Here is an 18,624-nt window from a genome sequence, read left to right as displayed (position 1 = left end):
TCATTTCAAGACCTTTTATTACTAAATTCTCTCTAAGGCAGCAGTTTGTGTCCACGGGTTGTTCCAATGTCTTACAGTGAATGAAATTAAATGGTATCAAGGTTTTGCTGTGTGCTACAAATAAGACAGCTCATAGTAAATAAAAGTTCACAGACAATAATAATAATAAAAATAATAATAATAATAGCAATTATAAACATTCACGTTCCTCTTCAAGTATACTACTATCCAAAGTGACTAGTGTAAAATTGGCCAATGAAGTAAAATATGTACTATTATTTACACATTACAGGTCCAATATGTGTGTATGATTGTGTGCGAATGGAAAACACAACTGGAAACAACTTGGTTACAAATGTTGTCTTTGTGTTTCTGTTAACAGTTAAAATTAACACACACAATGATGTCACTGACTGGTGCAGAGCAAAAAGCAGTTCAGTACAGCTAAACAACATTTAAGAATTGAGTGGATTCAAACAGTGTCCACCTCGACTATTCAGGTCCTTCATAAACCAGAGAGAAAAGTCTCGTACCAGGAGCAGGACTAAAGTGCTCTTACACCAGTTTTTCTGCTAACATAACACTACAGAAAATGCACAAACATGAAAGTGAAAGTTTGTTTTACAAACCAATCCCAACGGATAGTCAAGCTTCTTTTTCCAGGTGCTTTTAACGATACAAGCACAGTAGCTATCATGCTATCAATAACTTTGGCTGAGTCAAGCCAAGTAGTCTGCAAAAGAACATACGAGTTGAAAGCTCTGGGAAAGGAGTAAGTAGGCAAGTAGGGAAGAGTTTAATTTGGATTTGCTTTGTTAAAAGTCTGGAAAAGTGTTTCATCTTTAAATGGGTTTACACCCAATAAAAACCACATAAAGTATGTTCACATCCAAACTAACTAGCCAACACAGATGAGCTCATCTACTGATCAAGGGAAAATATAAAGCCTGCTATAGTTAGGATGTGGCACTATAAGCAAGTATGCCCATTTATTATATTGTTTGGGTTTGTTAAAAATATTATAATTATTTGTGTGTGAGCAGGATATGAGCTGGACTATACTGTGCCTCAAACAGACTTCTTACGGACACACTCCGTAAGATGTTTTTACAAGTAATAAAACTTTGTGGACAACAACAGAACCAGCACAGTGTCATCTATCCTTCATATATAAGCACAGAAAGAAACCCAGTCAGCCGAAAGTCTCTTTGGTCTACACGACTGATAAAAAGCACAATTTACTTTTTATGACTGCTGCGTATTCTTGGCAACACATTACTCATGAATAGCAGGAGAAAGACCACAGACAGTGCACCTTGACTTCAATGCTACAACACAAACAAACATCAGCTGATCAATCATACATAACTTCAATTTCAATTCATTTACAACAAAGACTGATTGTGTTTTCAGAAACTGACAAGAGTTTAAAGTTGTACTGTTTTGTACATACACCATCCATGTGTATATTTCAAGTGCACAGTATATACAAATATGCGCAGACAGACTTTTGGCTACATTGTAACCTTGATTCATGTCAAATATGTAATAAAGGAGGTGGAGGGCAGTCAGTGCAGGTCACACACACACACACACACACACAATATGTACAACAATATACATAAACAATCAGAAAACCTACCAGCTTATTTGGACAAAGACAAAAGCTCCTCTGATATGTTCCACACAAAAAATACATAAATGAGTGATTCATAGTTCTGTATTTGTTCAGTAAAGAAAGATGAAGATGAAAAAATATTAGAACACAGCAGACAGTCCTTGTGTTGCTCCACTTCTGTGAGGCACATAGATTTAAGACCTGGCTAATGAAGTGTCACCAGCAATCAATAAACATGCTGTCCATGGGACCCGAAGGCCGTGAATGAAACCGACATCTCGATTCTGACAAACTGTACACCGTACAAGAGACACAAGCTTTGAACTTGGTTGAAAAATATGTACAAAGTGGATCAAATTGCAAGGCAATTATTCTCACACATTTCTCTTTTCTTTGCCACTGTATAAAAAGATGAAGCAATTAAAAATTAAACGTGGATGCTTAAAAACAGCATACAGCATGAAGTGTACCCTAGAGTTTCATACTTGACAACAGAAACATTTCTTAAACAAATAGTTGTTGGGAAATTTAACCTAGGGTGTGACAAACTCATTGAGGCCTTTTAAAGTCTGTATGCTGTAGGTATGAGTGATGCCAAATCTAGCCAAGTTCGGCCAGTTTCCTGGGAGTCTAATTGGATCAATAACAGCTCAACCACAAGTCTAGGAAATATAAATAGACCTTAAAAGTTGTACGCAAATTTAAGTCCACACTCAAATGTACCCAATTATCTGTCACAGGAGATCAAGGTTTGACTCATCACAGAAACAAAAATGCATGACATAAGCTTTTTAAAATATGAATAATATTAGGTTTGGTAGCACAATTAATTTTACCCTCAGCGTTTGTCTCACCCTGCATTAGATGGAAAAATAGTAAAACTTGCCAATATCTAAACTGTTGTTTCATTGAAATGAATGATTCAAGCACAACAACCTGGAAACATTCTGTGCTGACCAAATACAAGTTAAGTTTCAAAACCAGTGGCAATGCTAAAGATGTAATTAATCGTTGCCCTTCTGTATTAAAAGAAACAGTGTAATCAAACAATACACAGTGAATCCATAAAAGTTCATTCACAAGTCTAGAATGGATGAATATTTATACTGTGCAAATGAAACATCAAGCAGACTGCTTATGTATTAAAGGTTGGATCACGTCCGAGTCCCTGCTGTATCATTTCTTGTGTGTCAAGGTCCAGTGGAAACAATTAATGCCAGGGCTTCATCCCTGCTTGCTTTTCATGCTGCACTAACCGGCCTGACCAGAGTCTCCTGACATGCACCTGGTCTTTCTTTGCTTCTTTGTGTCAAAATACATTTGGCACTTGCAGCTAAAGTCTTTGGATTGTTTTAACTTCATTTAAACATTTTCACTGAAGAAGCCTTTGTTTTACGAAAGGTTCTGTCTCGTACTTGATAGCAAAGTAAGTGTAGAAAGAATAATAAAAAAAGAACAGTTACAAAACAAGTCCTTTTTGTTTGAATAAAATTTGTGATTTTTTTCTTTCATCAATCAATAACAACTATAATGATCAATTATCGCATGTATGCAATGGCCCTTGTGGTTGAGTGAGGGTGATGCCACAATTCATTATTGTATAGCTTCATTTATGTCATAATTTCTCAAACTGAGGGCAGCAAACTGGAGTTTAGAAGAAGATGACATCCTCCTTATTGTGGTCTTCTGTGACCTTGTAGGGTGGTGGCATGCTATGACTGTGGGTCATCCCTTGATTTAGCTGGACATGAGCCTGGGTGTTTGAACCAAGGCCCTGTGGCTGCATGTGGGGCTGAAACTGGAGGGATCCAGTGCTCTGTGAGTGGGGGGGAATGATGAGAGGGTGCATGGAAGCCTGAGGATGGGACTGTGGAGGTGGCATAGGGGGCTTCTGAACATTTGCTGGGTGGGAGGTGCTGATGGAGGTGGTGGACTGGGTGTCTGATCCAGTGCTGTCTGGAGGACTGAGTTGATCTGTCAGTGATACAAAGGAAAGGGTTTTAGAAAACTACTCCAACATTACATAAATCATACTGGTTAGATCAGTCATTTGTGTCTGTTTAATACTGTTGGTCTAACTCAACCTAACTGCAATTTATCTGCCAGAAATTCTGTTGGTGTTTTTTGTTAGAGCTAATTGTGAGGCTACAGGATCAAAGTGTCAAATGTTTGTGTCAGCAGTTCAGTCTGCCATCAATCACAGGTCAGTATGTTTAATTGGTAGTTGTTTACACAGGGTGAGGTTGGGCAAGAAGGCAGCTTTAGAAAGAGGATTGTGATCGGGTGGGGTCGGGTTTGCCCAGGTGGAGAATGCATGTGTAATGTTAGTGTCTGTGAGAACCAACTTTAATAATGCACCAGGCAAAAACAGACAGAAGGGGATAGTATTTGGGTTTGTCCTAACAAAGCAAATGACGATGCATATGTGTGTGCATAAAATGTGAGCAGGAGGGTACCTGCTTGATGTTGCACGGACTGAGGCTGAGTAGGTGCTGACAGTGGGAGTTGCTGGTGGGGGCTGCTAGAGCACTTGGGTTTGAGGGCGTTGTCTTCTCTTGCAGATAGTTTCAAAGGCAGCATCTGCTTCATATCTACTGAGGCTAAGAGGAGGGAGGAAACCCGTGGGAGGAGTGGAAGGGGGAAAGGGCGACATGTAAACACAAAACAAACAGGTCCAGAAGGGGATTTCAATGTTAAATCTGAATCCATTGGTAAACAGGAATTAACTTGCCTTGCCTTAAAGGTCTCTATTTGATATTTCAGAGATCTAACCCAATTAAGATTAATTAAGATTACAGCAAGCTGATGTAATCTTAATGAAACACTTTAACTATACCGATCAGGTCAAACTCATGTCAGGCACAGATGGCTTGGATATCAGTGACTCAGAGTCAGTTTTTAAATGCTGCAGTGAAAAAGAACAAAAAAATACAATCACCTGCATCACTAAGATGAACCTCAATCTAACACTTTAAAACAGTTTAAAGGGCTGTATTTAAGTGTTTTATAATACTTTTGAATATAAGTTGTCACCCGTTAAACTGCAGACATGTTCTTTTAGTAAAGAAACCCAAAATATCAAACAAAATGATGATGTAGCCCACATGAAGAAGTAGGCCATTCTTAACATGAGTCACACAGTCCACCTTTACCTGGCCTTTACTGTTACATTACTGCACACAATATCTTTACTTTGACCAAAAACAAGTGCAGACTTGAAGCCCTGGCATTAACTAAGGCACTTCATTTAAAAGTGTTTTACATAACTGGCAACAGTTTTGAGTTGTTTTGAGAACAACTCAAAATTACATTGGATGTTGGGTTCTGTATGTATGCTGATTCAACATGTGGGTATCGTTAGGTATCAAGATGGCCACCAGCTGATTACACCTCTTTACCTGTGCTGTCAGTACGATGCGAAGCCTTGCTACTCTTGCCTGCCTTCCCTTTGCCACTGCTGAAGGTGGCCAGTTTGGTGGGGATCTGCTGCTGCACCCCAACTAGTTTGTGCTGCTGGTTAGTGGTGCTGAAAAGATGGAGTGGCACTTCTGTCTTCAGTGGGAGAGTGGTAGAGCCTGTCTCCCGCCGCAACATCACTTCGGGGCGTTCTGGATAGTCAGCGGGTGATACTGACAGACTGGAACGCACTAGGGGCTTCTGGGGCAAGTCTGAAATACTGGTGGAGCTGGAGCTGGTGAGGCCTGAGGAGACGAGCAGTTCCCCGTTTAGACTGCAAGACATAGGAGCCACCTGGAGGAGGAAAAAGAATGGATCTTATTGCTGAGAAGTGACTGGCGTCTCCTTCAGTTGTTGCAAACATCATCGTAGAAGACAGTTTTAAGTTCACAAAATATGACTTCCCATCTCCGCACTGTAATTATCTACATTTGTGGCTGGATTCAGTTTGAATCAGAGATGTGGAACGTTATATTTACGTGTGTGTGTATAAGCAGCCTGCACTGTTGGTTATGTGTGAAAGAACAGAAACACACACAGAGATACACACTATAAATTGTCTGTTTGATGAAGAAGAGGAAACACAATCTGTTGAGGAGCAGGGTATTTATGGTCTAAAGAGGGAATCAGAAACACATGTGAGTCTTTCTGCTGAGTACACAGTAAGTTTGGCAACAGGCTTTTGATGTGTTCCAAGAGGCTCAAGGACAATGTGTCCGCACACACACACACACACACACACACACACAAACACACAGAAACATAAACCCTTAATAGTGCCTGCACACATAAAGGTGTGTCTAACTAAACAGGCAGAGCTGGTAGACAAGCAGGAGAACAAGAAAATGGCTCTCATGACATCAGTGGGTAAAGACAGTGAGTGCATTGTCACTTCATTACTACACTGAGGGAAAGATTATCTAGAGACGAGTCAATATTATCATCCAATCTGCATTCAACGAGATTGATGAGAACTTCTACAACAATGGAGTTTTGTCTTTAGACTCTTTAGACTTTCCTGCTGCAACAGCAAGGCATAAAGGAAAAAACCCAAGACAGAGGGGGGTCCTACAGAAAGTCCCCCATACCTGCCTTACTTCTTCCCCTCCATCATTTTTCTCTCTGTGCTCTTGGCACACAGATGTTCCATTGTTCCCAGAACGAGGTGAACAGCTTTTAGTGGCATAAACAGCAAGTTTCCAGGGCAGTAAAACGTGCGGAAGCTGCAAAGCACAAAGAACCTTGACTGACAGCACATAAACAATTAGCCCTGGCTACCTTCCAGGGGCTTCAGTTAAAGACAGGCTTAGACTGGCTAATTATACAGCCAGGTTCCCCTCATCCTATAAAGCTGCTTAGTTACTCTCATATCATAAGCATCTCCAACTCTGCACAATGTGGTGCCTTTTACACATTGAACAGCACTGGAACACTAAGGAGGTATTAGCTGCTGAATCTTACTGGAACTAGAACAGAAACATTTAGTAAAATACTGAATTGAAAATCAAATAAATAAGGTTGTGTAGTCCATACATAGTAAAGTTGTTCAAAGTAAATAATGGTTGTCTGATGTTTGGTAAGAGTTATATAATAATGATTTCTACATTAATTAGTGTCTTGGACCTAATTTAAGGCAAATGTATATATTAATTAATTATTAACCAAGAATTAATCATTGCAGAATTAATCATTTAACATTTTAATATTCAGCCTCTTTTTCTTTTATCAATCAAAAACTTCAAATATGTTTATCTGAGTCCAGCTTTTAAAATCTGAAGATGTGCTGCCTTTATCTGTATTACACAAATATAAGCTGAGCACATTTTGATCATTAAGAGTTTTAATTGGATTTTTTTATAGATCATTGTTGATCTTCAGCCCTAAAGCAATCAATTAAGAATGTAAGGTTCAGATCGATCTATAAAAGTTATTATGCAGCCTTTCAACATATTACCAATATCTTAACAATAAATGCCTGAAAATAAACAAAGCACACAGAAAAATGCAAACTGTCGACTGTGATGAATTTCAAATAGCACTGAACACAGTGCGCAGCTAACAGGTTGGAAGGAGCTAAGGTGACAGATAGCATAGGCATTTTGATGTGTGTTATATCTGGTGTTGATGGGTATGATAAGAGTTATTCATTAGGGTTTATTTCAGAACACAGGAGCACACACACAGTGAACAGGATCAGGAAGTAGCCACAGGACTAGGGGGTTTTCTTTAGTGCATTTTCCATTTACTGTACTGTGCATGTTATTGTTGACTTTTCAATGTGACTTTTATGACTTTACATTCATACATTCCTGTATCAGAGAGATCCTCCTAAGTTAGGACATGGCGCAACTAGTCCCACTCTAGTTCAAACACTGACAAATTTTAAAAAAGGAATTCACAAGCAGGTTTTTTTTAAAGGATCTAACCATAGCCCTATGGGTTTGCTGACAAGACTTAATTTTTGGCGGAGATTACAGTTTTGTTGATATCAGCCCAGCGTTTAGAACAGATGCTGAGGTCATCCTGAGCTGATGAAAAGATTGTTTGATGTGTTTGACACAGAGAGGGAACAAATCACTTCCACATCTCCCAAAACCACAGCTAAGAAAGTCCCAGAGCCGAGTTAACCATATAGAAGCCAACTGACAGAACTGTGTGTACAAACCATGCACCTAACTATGGGTATTTAATAGAATACTCATGAGAGCAGAGATCTGACCTGCTTCAATTCTTATCTTGCAGTCCATGGGACAAACAAACGAACAAACCGCAGAAATCTTTTCAACTATTGCTGTCCCATTTAGGGACCTGTAATTATGCAGTTTCTGCATTACTCATCACAGCAGATTAGGCCCATTCAGCCAGACGCTCAAGACGCACAAGACCAGAGGCTGCGGTTTCTGAGAGTCACTGTGAAGTGTACTAGGTACAACTAAAAGGCCTGCCTTCTGCAGTCTGTAATAAGAAAAGTGCAATCTGATGACATCTGACTTCAAGAGGTCACATGCCTGAAGATTTTGAGAGTAAAGTTACAATAGACTGATATGAATTAAAACAAATTGGACTTGCAGTTGCAAAAAACGTTTGGGACATGTTCAGACTTGAATGAACAGCAATGTGTCATCTGTCAGTTACACAGCTTGGTATGCAAAACGAAGAAGAGGTACCACCCAGTCAGAGATAGAAATATCAGATAGACAAGCGGGATTAATGATATCAGTGGAGTTGAAGGGAAATTTTCAGATGAATGGTATAACTTCTCTGAAAGCATCTAACTGGTTTGTACACATACTGACACCTTTTAATTTCCTAACAAGTAGAAAAAAATTAAAAGGCACTGACTCATTGAGCTGAATTTTTTTTTTTTGCCTTTGTTATACGTGGGAATACTTGTCAGAATGAACAAGCCTTTCATGGGGTGTGGTTTACCTGGCCTCTTCCTGATGACTAGATCATGTGTGTGACTCAGATACAAGATAACAGCACTTATCTTTATAATTCCACTAATATCAAGTCAATATCAAGATTTCCTTTCTTTTTGTTTATACTGTAAGACAATGTGTTACTGAGTGTGACATTTTGTGACAATGTTTTATGATAAATGCAGAAAATAAAGAAATATTGCAACAGACAGTTTTTATTTTGAAATAAACAACAGTGCTCTCCTCACATTCTAGCTCTTTTTGTAATGCTGTTGATAAAATATTGCAAAATGAATATGTCCATTAACTCTTTTTACATTTGGTTTGGAGTTTTACTGTATCTTTAAAAAAAAAAAATTTCATATTCTTACCTATACGGAGAACTGGACATCAAACTTTAATGTCAGTCTATATGCTCTTGTTTATTAGGGGGATTAAGTCTGTGCTGAGATAAAACATACCATTCTACTTAAAAAAAAAAAAAAAGCATCTGTCCAATGCAAAAAAAAAAACTAAGTGTAAAGCCTTAGTTCTCCTCAGCTTGTCGCAGAGAATGCCAATCAACCAAACTGCAACAGTGATACAGGCATCTGAAACCACTAAAGGCTGATTGAACTTCACTCTAACTACTTGACAGATCTGTCCCAAGCATGAAATTACAGTCAGGGGATCCTTCTCAAAATTCCTCTCCCATGAAGCTCACAAACAATAGCCCATATTGTACTGTGGGGGATATAAGTAAGGGTACACAGGAAGGAAAGGAGAGAAAAAATGGCTAAAGAGTGGTAAAGAGAAAGACTGCTCCCTACGTAGGTGGACTGTTGGGGCGAGTGGTTAGAGATGCATTCAGCTGTAAGTGTTTATCTATATGCCCATCTATGAAACAGATTGCGGGTGCTGAAACCAATGCTTCTTTTCATCTACTAAGAGGATCTGAACTCAGGAACCTAAAGTTCCTTTGACAGCTCATTTGTGTTTCCAATATACTGCAATGATGATGATGTGACGAATTACAAAGCAACAATTTCAGATGTTAATTCTACATATGATGAAACAGGAAACTGATGTTAGGAGGGAGATATGCAGAAACAGACTTAATGTGCAACTGTTGAGACTGCCAGCAGACAAAAGAAAAGGTTAAAAATGCAAATAATGTGTGAGTTTTATATAAAATTAGGCATCTCACTACCTCATTGTTTTAGATGCTCTTACCCTGGAAGGGTAATTACATGATTCATGTGCAGCAGATGGGATGGAAAAAAAACAACAACAAGAAGAGAGATAAGCTACACCAGGGTTTGAAAGAAAGAAACAGGGACATAGAAAGAGGAAGTAGGAAAATGGAAAGCCCCTTTAGACACTTTATCTTGTAATAACACCAACACTACTGTTCATGGTATTACTTATTTGCCTCACTGTCACTTTAACACCTTGTCCTTTTTATACATTTGTTGGCACCTACTTTTGAGGGGGTCCATGTGACAAATGTTTTGTGATCTGCAAATGTGCTAATCATATGTACAGAGAGTATAAACACTTGTTGGATCTTTGTATGTTTTATAATGTTACTTGCTTATTTGTCATGATCTGGACTCCCCACCTCAATAGTCTTCCTCTTGATCTTCTTCTGGTGTTCCAGGCGTTCCTTTTCTTTCTCAACTGCTCTGGTGGACTCTCTCAGCCGCTCCAGGTCCTGCTGGTATTTCTCTCTCTGAATTTCAAGCTCTTCCCTCTCTTTTGCCAAGAGCTCCTGTATCAAAACAGAGTAATGTTGCAAACTTTCTGTAAAATACTGACATCTACAGAACAAGTTAGGCATTTTGCAAAAGAGCCAGAAATTCAAGTATGAGACATAATTGCAAATTGATAAATGTTATCTGCAGTCCTCAGAAGAAACAGGGCACTTCACCTCCAGCCGTCTGCACTCCTCCTCTCTTTGCCGAAACCGTGTCTCAGTGGCCTCGACTTGTTGGCGGTGCCTCTCCCTCTCCTTCTCCCAGCGTTGCTGCTCCTGCCGGTGCTGAGACTGTAGCTTGTGTAAGCTGGCCAACTCCTCTCTCTGCAGGGCCAGAGTCCGGCGTTTTTCTTGCTCCAAGAGCACATTTCCTCTTTGGCGGCCGGGGAAGTAGGCTCGCTCTGTCAAGGAAGCCCGCTGCAGCTCGATTTGACTGTCCTGCTGTGATATGATGGCCTGAAGGCAAGAGAAACATATGATCATGCTCTAATCATGTGCTAATGCTTTGGCCATCCTACTTAAATGAATAAGGTGGCTAAAACTTCAGAAACACCTCTTCTTATAATGCACTCCAGTACAACTCCACCACCCACTATGACCTCAATATAAACCAGAGAGTAGAATCTGCCAGGTTAAACTTAAAAACTGAAAAATGGCATAGCCGCTGTATCGGACCGCATTAGATTGTACAGATGTACCTAATAAAGTGGCCAGTGATTGCATAAGTTACATGCACATTGATATTAAATTATTTATTTTTTATACATGTTTAACATTTGCCCATAGAGCATAAACAGTACAGGGGGCTTACCTGCAGACTGTAAAGCCTTTGGGAGAGCATCAGCACTCTGTCAAAGAACTGGACCAGAGACACAGACAGAGTTATCACAATCAAATAACCATCACTATCATAATCAAATACCTAGCAGCATCAGCCAAACAATATAACATTTCATTACAAACATCCTATGGATTCATATTTTCAGTTAAGCAGGCATGGCTATAAATACCAAATGCTGCAGCATTGTGTAGCACAAGGTGGTAGATCACAGAAGGAGAGTTTACCTCAGCTTCAGGGAAGGAATTGGACCAGATGCGGTTCCATCTGGCAGGAGAGCAGCAGGTCTCATCAACCTGAGCAACAACAGTCCAAGACACACAGCATGTCAACACACTCTTTGGTATGGCTACACATGTCTTAGATGCTGAAAATGCTTTTTAAAATTTTTATAGTAAAGTCAATTTAAACTGTAATTGCTTGATTTATTTAAGGCTGTATTTTGTGTACACAAAACCTCAGTATCAGATATACAATTTAGAACTCACAAATACGATGATTTTCTTATCTTCTGTCTATTGTAGATGTTGTAAATCCCAGATTCCATTTAACATTTAATTATTTGATGAGCAACATAAGAAGTAAAATACTGATCAAATTCATTTTTAATTTTTCTACCTCCCTTAGAGCAATAGGAAACACCATTTCATATTTGGTTAACAAAATATAAATTTGCATAATAAAACAAATTGTGGAATCACAAGTTGTGCAAGGTCTGTATGAATTCTGCTCGCTGTAAGGAACATGTTATGCCTGCTAATTCTCAAGCACCAGTATTTACTAGAAGCTAAATGTACATCAATGTTCAGAACAGTGTTTGGTCAAGGTTTTCTCTGTTTATAAATAAATGAAGTGACCTGTGAGAACAGGCTTACAGTAAACATCAGACATGGAAACTTTCCAGATGACTTGGACTTGTCATTACTATTTACAGGAAATAACATTGTGACTCATGCCAAGATATATTAATGTGTGTGTGTGTGTGTGTGCACGTGTGCGCGTGTGGGTGTTGAGCATCTACCGTCTGCTCCAGGGTGTGGCTACCACAGAGGTCTTTGAGCTGAGGGTCAGAGCTGGCTCTCTGGCTTCTGTCTCTGCTCCTGGACTCACCAGAAAAGTTCTTCTTTTCACTGCCATCTGGTGCAGACATATTAACACCAACACACACACACAATTAGGCAACAGCAATACACAGAATATTGACAGAAAGACAGTACATAAACAACATACAGTATATAAATATAAAACAGAGCCCATAGCCGTTTGAGTTACTATGTCTGAGAAACAGGTTCTTAGAGAACTAATATAAACAAATAAAACTAAATAAAGGAATAACCAGTTTTGAAAAGACTCAAAATGTATTCCTAATTCATTAAGGCCACAATATTCAACTGCAACTCCACTAAACTCCATTTGTAGACTTTCTTAGGGCATGGACTATGCGCGACTCACTCATACGGAAGATGGTGGGGCTGCTGTCATATCCACCAAATGTATCTGCTCGCCGGGGCAGCACCCCAGACCCCCCCCCCTCTTCTGGTCTGGAGGTTGGAGCTTCCTCCCGTACTCCTGACTGTAGCAGATTCTGGAGGTTTTCCACTGAAGAAAAAAGATAATAATTCAAAAGCTGGACAGAGTGTAAGGTTTAGTTGAAGAGCAGTATAATTAACAATGCTACCACAGAGTTGCAGTGAAAAGTACGCCAACAGTAAGTTGACAAAATCTATGTGTAAAATTCACACAGAGTCATAGAGCCATGCATACGAAGCACCTGGCACACTCCCTGCAGCGTTGCCTTACCCTCTGTGATTGCCCCCTTGAGCAGTGTCTCCCCCTGCTGGTCTGAGGCGTCTCCTCGAAGGAGCAATCTGGAACGTGAACCAGCATCTTCCAGACCTCCTACAGACTCTGCCATATCAGCAAAAAGCTGCAGCTTCTCAGAAAGAGCCTGCATAATTACAGCATCTCTCTGGCTCAGTTGGTCTATCATAAGAAAAAACATCAGGTTTTAATATACATGCTTAAGTTTTAACCCAAAAAAAATGTGCAGAAGTAGACAAATAAACTTCTAAAAATTATAAGGTTAACATACAGGAGCACCTCCTCATTTCTTTAAGTCTGTCAATGCTTACTTGATCTGTAGTTACCTTGAAATTCTTTCAACCTAGAAGCTCGTGCCTCCTGTTCCTCGCTAAACAGCCTCTCTTCAGTATGAGGACAGCTAAGACGGTGGAGGACAGAAGCCAGTACAGGTATACAGGTGGAGAGAGAAAAGGAAAAAGACAGAAAAAGGGCTTTATTAAGCTTTATTTTGGTATTATTACAATATGTTGTAAACTTTCCACAATGTGTAAATCTTTAAAACCATTCTGCACAATTTCAGAAAACCATAGTGATTTTGGCATCTGGTCTGAGAACAAATAGTCAAGTCAGTGTTTGCCAGCCTAGCCACATAAAATTTATCTTGGTGCAACTACAACTACCTTTCAACAGCTTGCCGTATGTGTGTCATCCAGGTGTTTCGCTCCTCCTTGGAAGTGGTGTGGATCTCATACATCTCTGGCTCATTGGAGGAGGCACAGATAAGAAACATGGCTTTCTCCTCATGGGCCACTTCTCTGACTATCAGCTTTTGGAGAGAGATCACTGATGGCTTGTTATCCTAGGTTGGTCACAATAACAAGGAGAGGGAGAAGGAGGGAAAAGACATGAAAGCAATCCATTTTGATTAGCAGTAAAAACTGATAAATGACATTTACAGAGCTGCCAAGCAACACAGAAATCAAGAATTTCTTTTTAAATAGAATTCTCCTGAAAAACAATGTTGTTTTTCTACTCACCACCGTAGCAAATACATATTTCTGATCTTTCTCTTGTAGCAAGAGCAACACATCTGACAGCAGCACTGCAAGAATATCTGGAATGACAAAAAGCAGATATGATATCTTTAGATGCAAGCTGGAATGAAGGCAGATGATAATAGGATTGTATGAGTTTCTTCATTAAATGTTTTAATTTTTAATCTTGTAAAGGTCCATGATTGATTTCTTGCTAATCTACAAGAGAGTAGATCAGTGATGTATTATATCCTATCATACCTTTGAGCCTGCCAGAAGCAGCTTTCCAGTTTACTGTGCCCTCGTGAAGCAGCCATCTCCTGCCTGGTGCAAGGTCTTCCCTGCGAAACACTCGTCCATCTTTAATTTTTCCAGATGCCTTTGGCTCCATCTTGTTCTGTATGTCTCTGAGTCGAGAGGTCTTCTCGTGGAGATTAACCAGCGCGTCCACCTGAATAATAGTATCTTTGATCAGCCCGAGAGCCCGAGTCAGATCCTCATGCTCCTCTGTACCAGCTAGAAAAAGAAAAATTATATACTTTATTAATAAATTTAAATATAAAAGTATACTCTTCACTAGTGCTATAGATTAATGTTAAATGCTGGACCTTCTGTGTTGTGCAGAATGCGCTCCACTAATACTGGGTACTTTGTAATTCGCTGTGTAACCAACAGGATACACTCGGTCACTCCCAGTCTCCGCACAATGGGAAGGTTGTTGATTTTCTGAGAAAACAAAAAAAGAGAAGGTTTTACTATACTGTATTACAGAGGTACTGGGAATTACATCTGGTATCTGGTATCTTACCCGAATAATATTCTGGAACTTTTTGTGGTTCTGCAGCTGTTCTTTGTAGTAACTGACAGCCTCAGTGTGGTGACTACAGAAATCTCCATAGCTATCCTTCATCCTCTCTCCTATTTCACCTGAGAACTGAAAAAAAAAAAAAAGTAAAATATCATCTCAGTCACCCAGATGGCTCAATGCTCTGTTTCTACATTCTTGTATTTGTGTGCAGGCCTTATACTACATCGTGGCACTGGTATTTTATTCTCTTTACAAATATTTTGTGTTACATATTGTCACTTTGTAACTCTGTTACGAGGTGTATTTAAAGAAAATTATGCAGAGTGTTGTGCAACACGAATGTATGTTTTTATTAATTATTCATTCCCTTCCTACCTGTGTAATGAGAATGTCTGCCACTCTGTTGATAGTATAATTCCTGTCACTGGCCGAGACAAGGCTTTCTTGCCGCCGCTCTTTGAGACAACACAGAAAATGTGTGTGAAGCTCAAGGAGGCTCTCCAAGCGGGGGAACAGACAGTCCAGCCTGGCGGAGTCCATCTGAAGGTTCTCCTTCAACTCCCGGACGTAGACATGGAGCATTATTTTCAGTGTTCGCACATGATGCATTTCTGTCTGCATCAGCTCTGTACAATAACACAAGTTTAATACGTTTATGTTTTGTAAATCACACACAGGTATGAACTATTATGATGTGTTGAATTGACACTTGTTAGTGATTGCTTGGTTGCTTCATAGCATCCCATATTTCCATAACCTATTCCTTTCTTATTTATTTATTGTTATATTTATTATTTACAGTTTGATCAAGTATTTTCCATAAAATGCTCTGTAAAATAAGTGAGCACAGATTTAAAAGTAAAATTGTGTGTAGAGCTGATGAACCAGTATGATAGTTTACTAAAGCTATCAAATTAATGAGCTACAGTAACAGGGACAAGTGAATCGTTCAATTAATTAATACAGATTAGAGTATGAACAGAGAAATCACACTTACCATATATCACATCCTGTCTCTTCACAATTTCTTTCAAATGCTTTTTAACATACTCTTGGTCTACTGCTAAACTCCATGACTCTGCCTCCAGATCCTGGGCATCAGACTCAAGATCTGCCCGCAATTCTGCATAGTGAGCATCTGAGGAGAAGAACAGAAGGATCAAAAACTGTCACATATTGCATTGCTATGATGCTGAAAACATTATTTTATTCTCAATATAATGAAAAATTTCACAATGTTGGGAGATGGGGGATCACATTTAGGTAGCTGTTTTCACAGAACAGCATCCCTGGGAAAAAAATTGTCTCGCTTGCCAGCTGAATGGTAGTCTTGTTATTACCAAGGTCACTCAGATTACACTGATGGAGTTCTCTATTTTTTTGTACATTCATAAATGATGAACAATTATTTTTTAACGATTATTCCTCTCAAAAAGGTCTCCAATTGTTTACAGTGTTGTAAAGCATCCAAGTTTAAGACTAGTGAGAATAATTCACTGCTGACTTCATGCCTCTTTTTGTAGTTTGGCAAGCTTAAAATAAATATGAGGATTGTAAGTAAAAAAAAGTTATCGCGATTCAACATACCAATTCATCCAAACAGAATAAAAAAAAAACTAAATCTAAAATAGAAAAGTATGAGGGACAGTATCAGCTCTGCGCCTGCATAACTCTTCCAGGATAAGAGTGTGTCATATAAGTAATAAATGCTGAAACATGGCAGCTGGAAAAAAAGGTGGAAGTAGTTATTTTGCTTGTCTCTCTCCCACACACTCTAACTTAATGAGAAAGGATGAGGTCACTTCACACACACGCACACGCTTAGCTTTAGGTAAACACCCTAAAGCCAAGCTGAGTCTGCACTAAGGCAAATTTAAAGATTTTATGCAATTGACCACTTAAAAACATTTTTTATTATATTTAACAAATAAAAAGTTTCATAATAAAAATGCTTCAGGGCAATTTATTTCAAACAAGAATGGCACAGTTGAAATTCAAGCTCCTGACCCGAATCAACTCACCTTCTACGAAGATTGTCTCTGTAGTGGAGGGAGCAAGGGAAATGGCATCTTCATTGCAACGTTTTAAGCGGAGAGTATCGGTCTCATCCATTTCTCCAGGGAGGGATCTGAGGGACGACAACCACAAGTCCAAGGTGGCATACATGCTGAAACTGATACAACCTAATGCCACTAGCTGGTGGTAGCCTAAATGATCTCTACAGCCAGCATGTGCAATTAAAGATGGACAGTAATAACGATGAAAAGTTGACCTAAACAAACAAAAGCTAATCAATAAATAAACCAGAAACCAGAAGCTAAATTTTTCTTCCTGGTACTGCTACTTATTGCCGACCATCTGAGTACCTGTTTTCTCATCTAGTTTGCATGCTCCCTACATCTTTGTCTCTCTCCTTCTCCCAATACCCCCACTGAAAAAGAAAAGTAGCCCACTTCTGAGAACCGTCTAGACTAAGTTTCAAAAGGCTGTCATATAAGAAAGGACAACTTGCCTTGATATGTCAACTATAAATACACATCTTACGATAGTATGGAGACATTGTTCTGAGCAGCAAAGAGAAGAACCTAAAAATATTAAGCATCAACATCAGAGCGTGCAGAAATTTTTTTTTTTGCTCCTTTCGACTTATTCTGTAAGTTCAGAGTCACCACAGCGGATAATTTTGTCCGCATGTTATTTTGGCATAGTTTTTATGCCAGATGCCCTTCCTGAAGCAACCCTCCGCAATTTCTACCGGGCTTGGGACCGGCACTGCACGGCTGGGGATGGGCTGATTTGAGTTTAGTGATCAGAAAATAGTAATCCTGTCATTCTGTAGCTATCATTTTAAAAGAAATGTAAGTACAAGCAATAAAACTTTACAACCAAAAAGTCTAACCGAGATACTCACCCTGAGCTGTTGTTGTGACGGAGGCTGTGGATAAGGCTGGAAGCAGGAGCTAAGGAGGAGCTGGTAGTATAGGCAGTGGTTGGCTGATTGTTAGATCCCCATTGACTAATGGTCATGCCTGGGGTGACTAGAAAACCTGGTTGGCCATCCACAGTCTGTGAAGAGACTGGGCCCCAATGTTCTCGCTCTCTGTCCCGGTCTTTTAGTGCTGGGGAGAAAAGACGAGAGACAGGTAAACGGAGGAAATGAGAGGGGACAGAGGAGGAACATGAGTGGAAGTGAGGAGAAGAGAGAGAGAAAGGAGAAGATGACCAGTGAAGAGGCGAAGAGGATGAGGAAGCAAGATGATGCTTGCTTGACTCCTGCCCAAGTCGACCCCAGTATTTTTTCAGCCAAGACCGAGGCAGAGATCGGAAAAATCGACAGGTGATCAGGTCACGATGCATCAACACTCGCACCCCCACACGTCCAGACAGACCCCACGATGAGGCAGAGGAAGATCGGGAGGAAGAGGAGGATGGTTTAGCAACTCCAGGGCAAGCTTTAGAGGCCCCCGTTGCCTGGCTTGTGTCTTTGGTAGCCACTATCTCCATTGTGAATGTTAGCAGAATGACTAAGCAGAATAATCCAAGTAAAGTTCAATATTCGCTGGTTCAGTATCAGAGGATATTATTGCAAAACTGAACAATGTGCCTTTACTGGTATAAATCAGGAAAAACACAGGACACCACAAAACCTGGTTTTATACATGGCGCAGTCAAATCCTGGTCTTTTGAAGCAACTTCTGGAAAGACACACACCCTTTTATATCTCTCACGCTTTCTGACCCTTCCCTTTTCCCCAATTCCTGCCTCTGCTCCTTGTCTTCCCGACCCCCTGCACAAGCTACTGATTGGTCAGAGCAGAACATGAGAAGAAATCAGGTGTGGCCGACAGAACTCCAGCTGTTCCCAAGAGAAAAACAACTGCTACAGGAGATTAACTTAAGCTGCTGCTGCA

The 18,624-nt window shown here is 39.8% G+C and overlaps 1 protein-coding gene across 3 annotated transcripts in view; it reads right to left on the bottom strand.

Moving 5' to 3' along the window:
* The window catches only part of arhgef18b (rho/rac guanine nucleotide exchange factor (GEF) 18b), a 37,886-nt gene continuing 19,262 nt past the window's right edge, over positions 1-18,624 (bottom strand). For 2 of the 3 annotated variants that reach the window (XM_067512854.1, XM_067512855.1), the window contains 20 exons: positions 17,626-17,833; positions 16,736-16,842; positions 15,712-15,852; positions 15,090-15,340; positions 14,715-14,840; positions 14,515-14,632; positions 14,168-14,422; positions 13,910-13,986; positions 13,553-13,731; positions 13,217-13,290; positions 12,870-13,052; positions 12,522-12,668; positions 12,091-12,206; positions 11,297-11,365; positions 11,043-11,090; positions 10,406-10,687; positions 10,097-10,246; positions 5,017-5,368; positions 4,075-4,218; positions 1-3,592 (listed from right to left, as the gene is read on the bottom strand). In XM_067512854.1, the coding sequence (XP_067368955.1) occupies positions 3,270-3,592; positions 4,075-4,218; positions 5,017-5,368; positions 10,097-10,246; positions 10,406-10,687; positions 11,043-11,090; positions 11,297-11,365; positions 12,091-12,206; positions 12,522-12,668; positions 12,870-13,052; positions 13,217-13,290; positions 13,553-13,731; positions 13,910-13,986; positions 14,168-14,422; positions 14,515-14,632; positions 14,715-14,840; positions 15,090-15,340; positions 15,712-15,852; positions 16,736-16,842; positions 17,626-17,833 (3,350 nt within the window). In that variant the 3' untranslated portion in view covers positions 1-3,269. Of the gene's footprint in view, positions 3,593-4,074; positions 4,219-5,016; positions 5,369-10,069; positions 10,247-10,405; positions 10,688-11,042; positions 11,091-11,296; positions 11,366-12,090; positions 12,207-12,521; positions 12,669-12,869; positions 13,053-13,216; positions 13,291-13,552; positions 13,732-13,909; positions 13,987-14,167; positions 14,423-14,514; positions 14,633-14,714; positions 14,841-15,089; positions 15,341-15,711; positions 15,853-16,735; positions 16,843-17,625; positions 17,834-18,624 lie in introns of those variants that run through there. The other variant, XM_067512857.1, reaches the window with a different exon arrangement.

This window comes from Channa argus, chromosome 8, assembly GCF_033026475.1.
Source record: "Channa argus isolate prfri chromosome 8, Channa argus male v1.0, whole genome shotgun sequence".
Taxonomy (NCBI): domain Eukaryota; kingdom Metazoa; phylum Chordata; class Actinopteri; order Anabantiformes; family Channidae; genus Channa; species Channa argus.
This window is presented reverse-complemented; position numbering and strand designations above follow the sequence as displayed.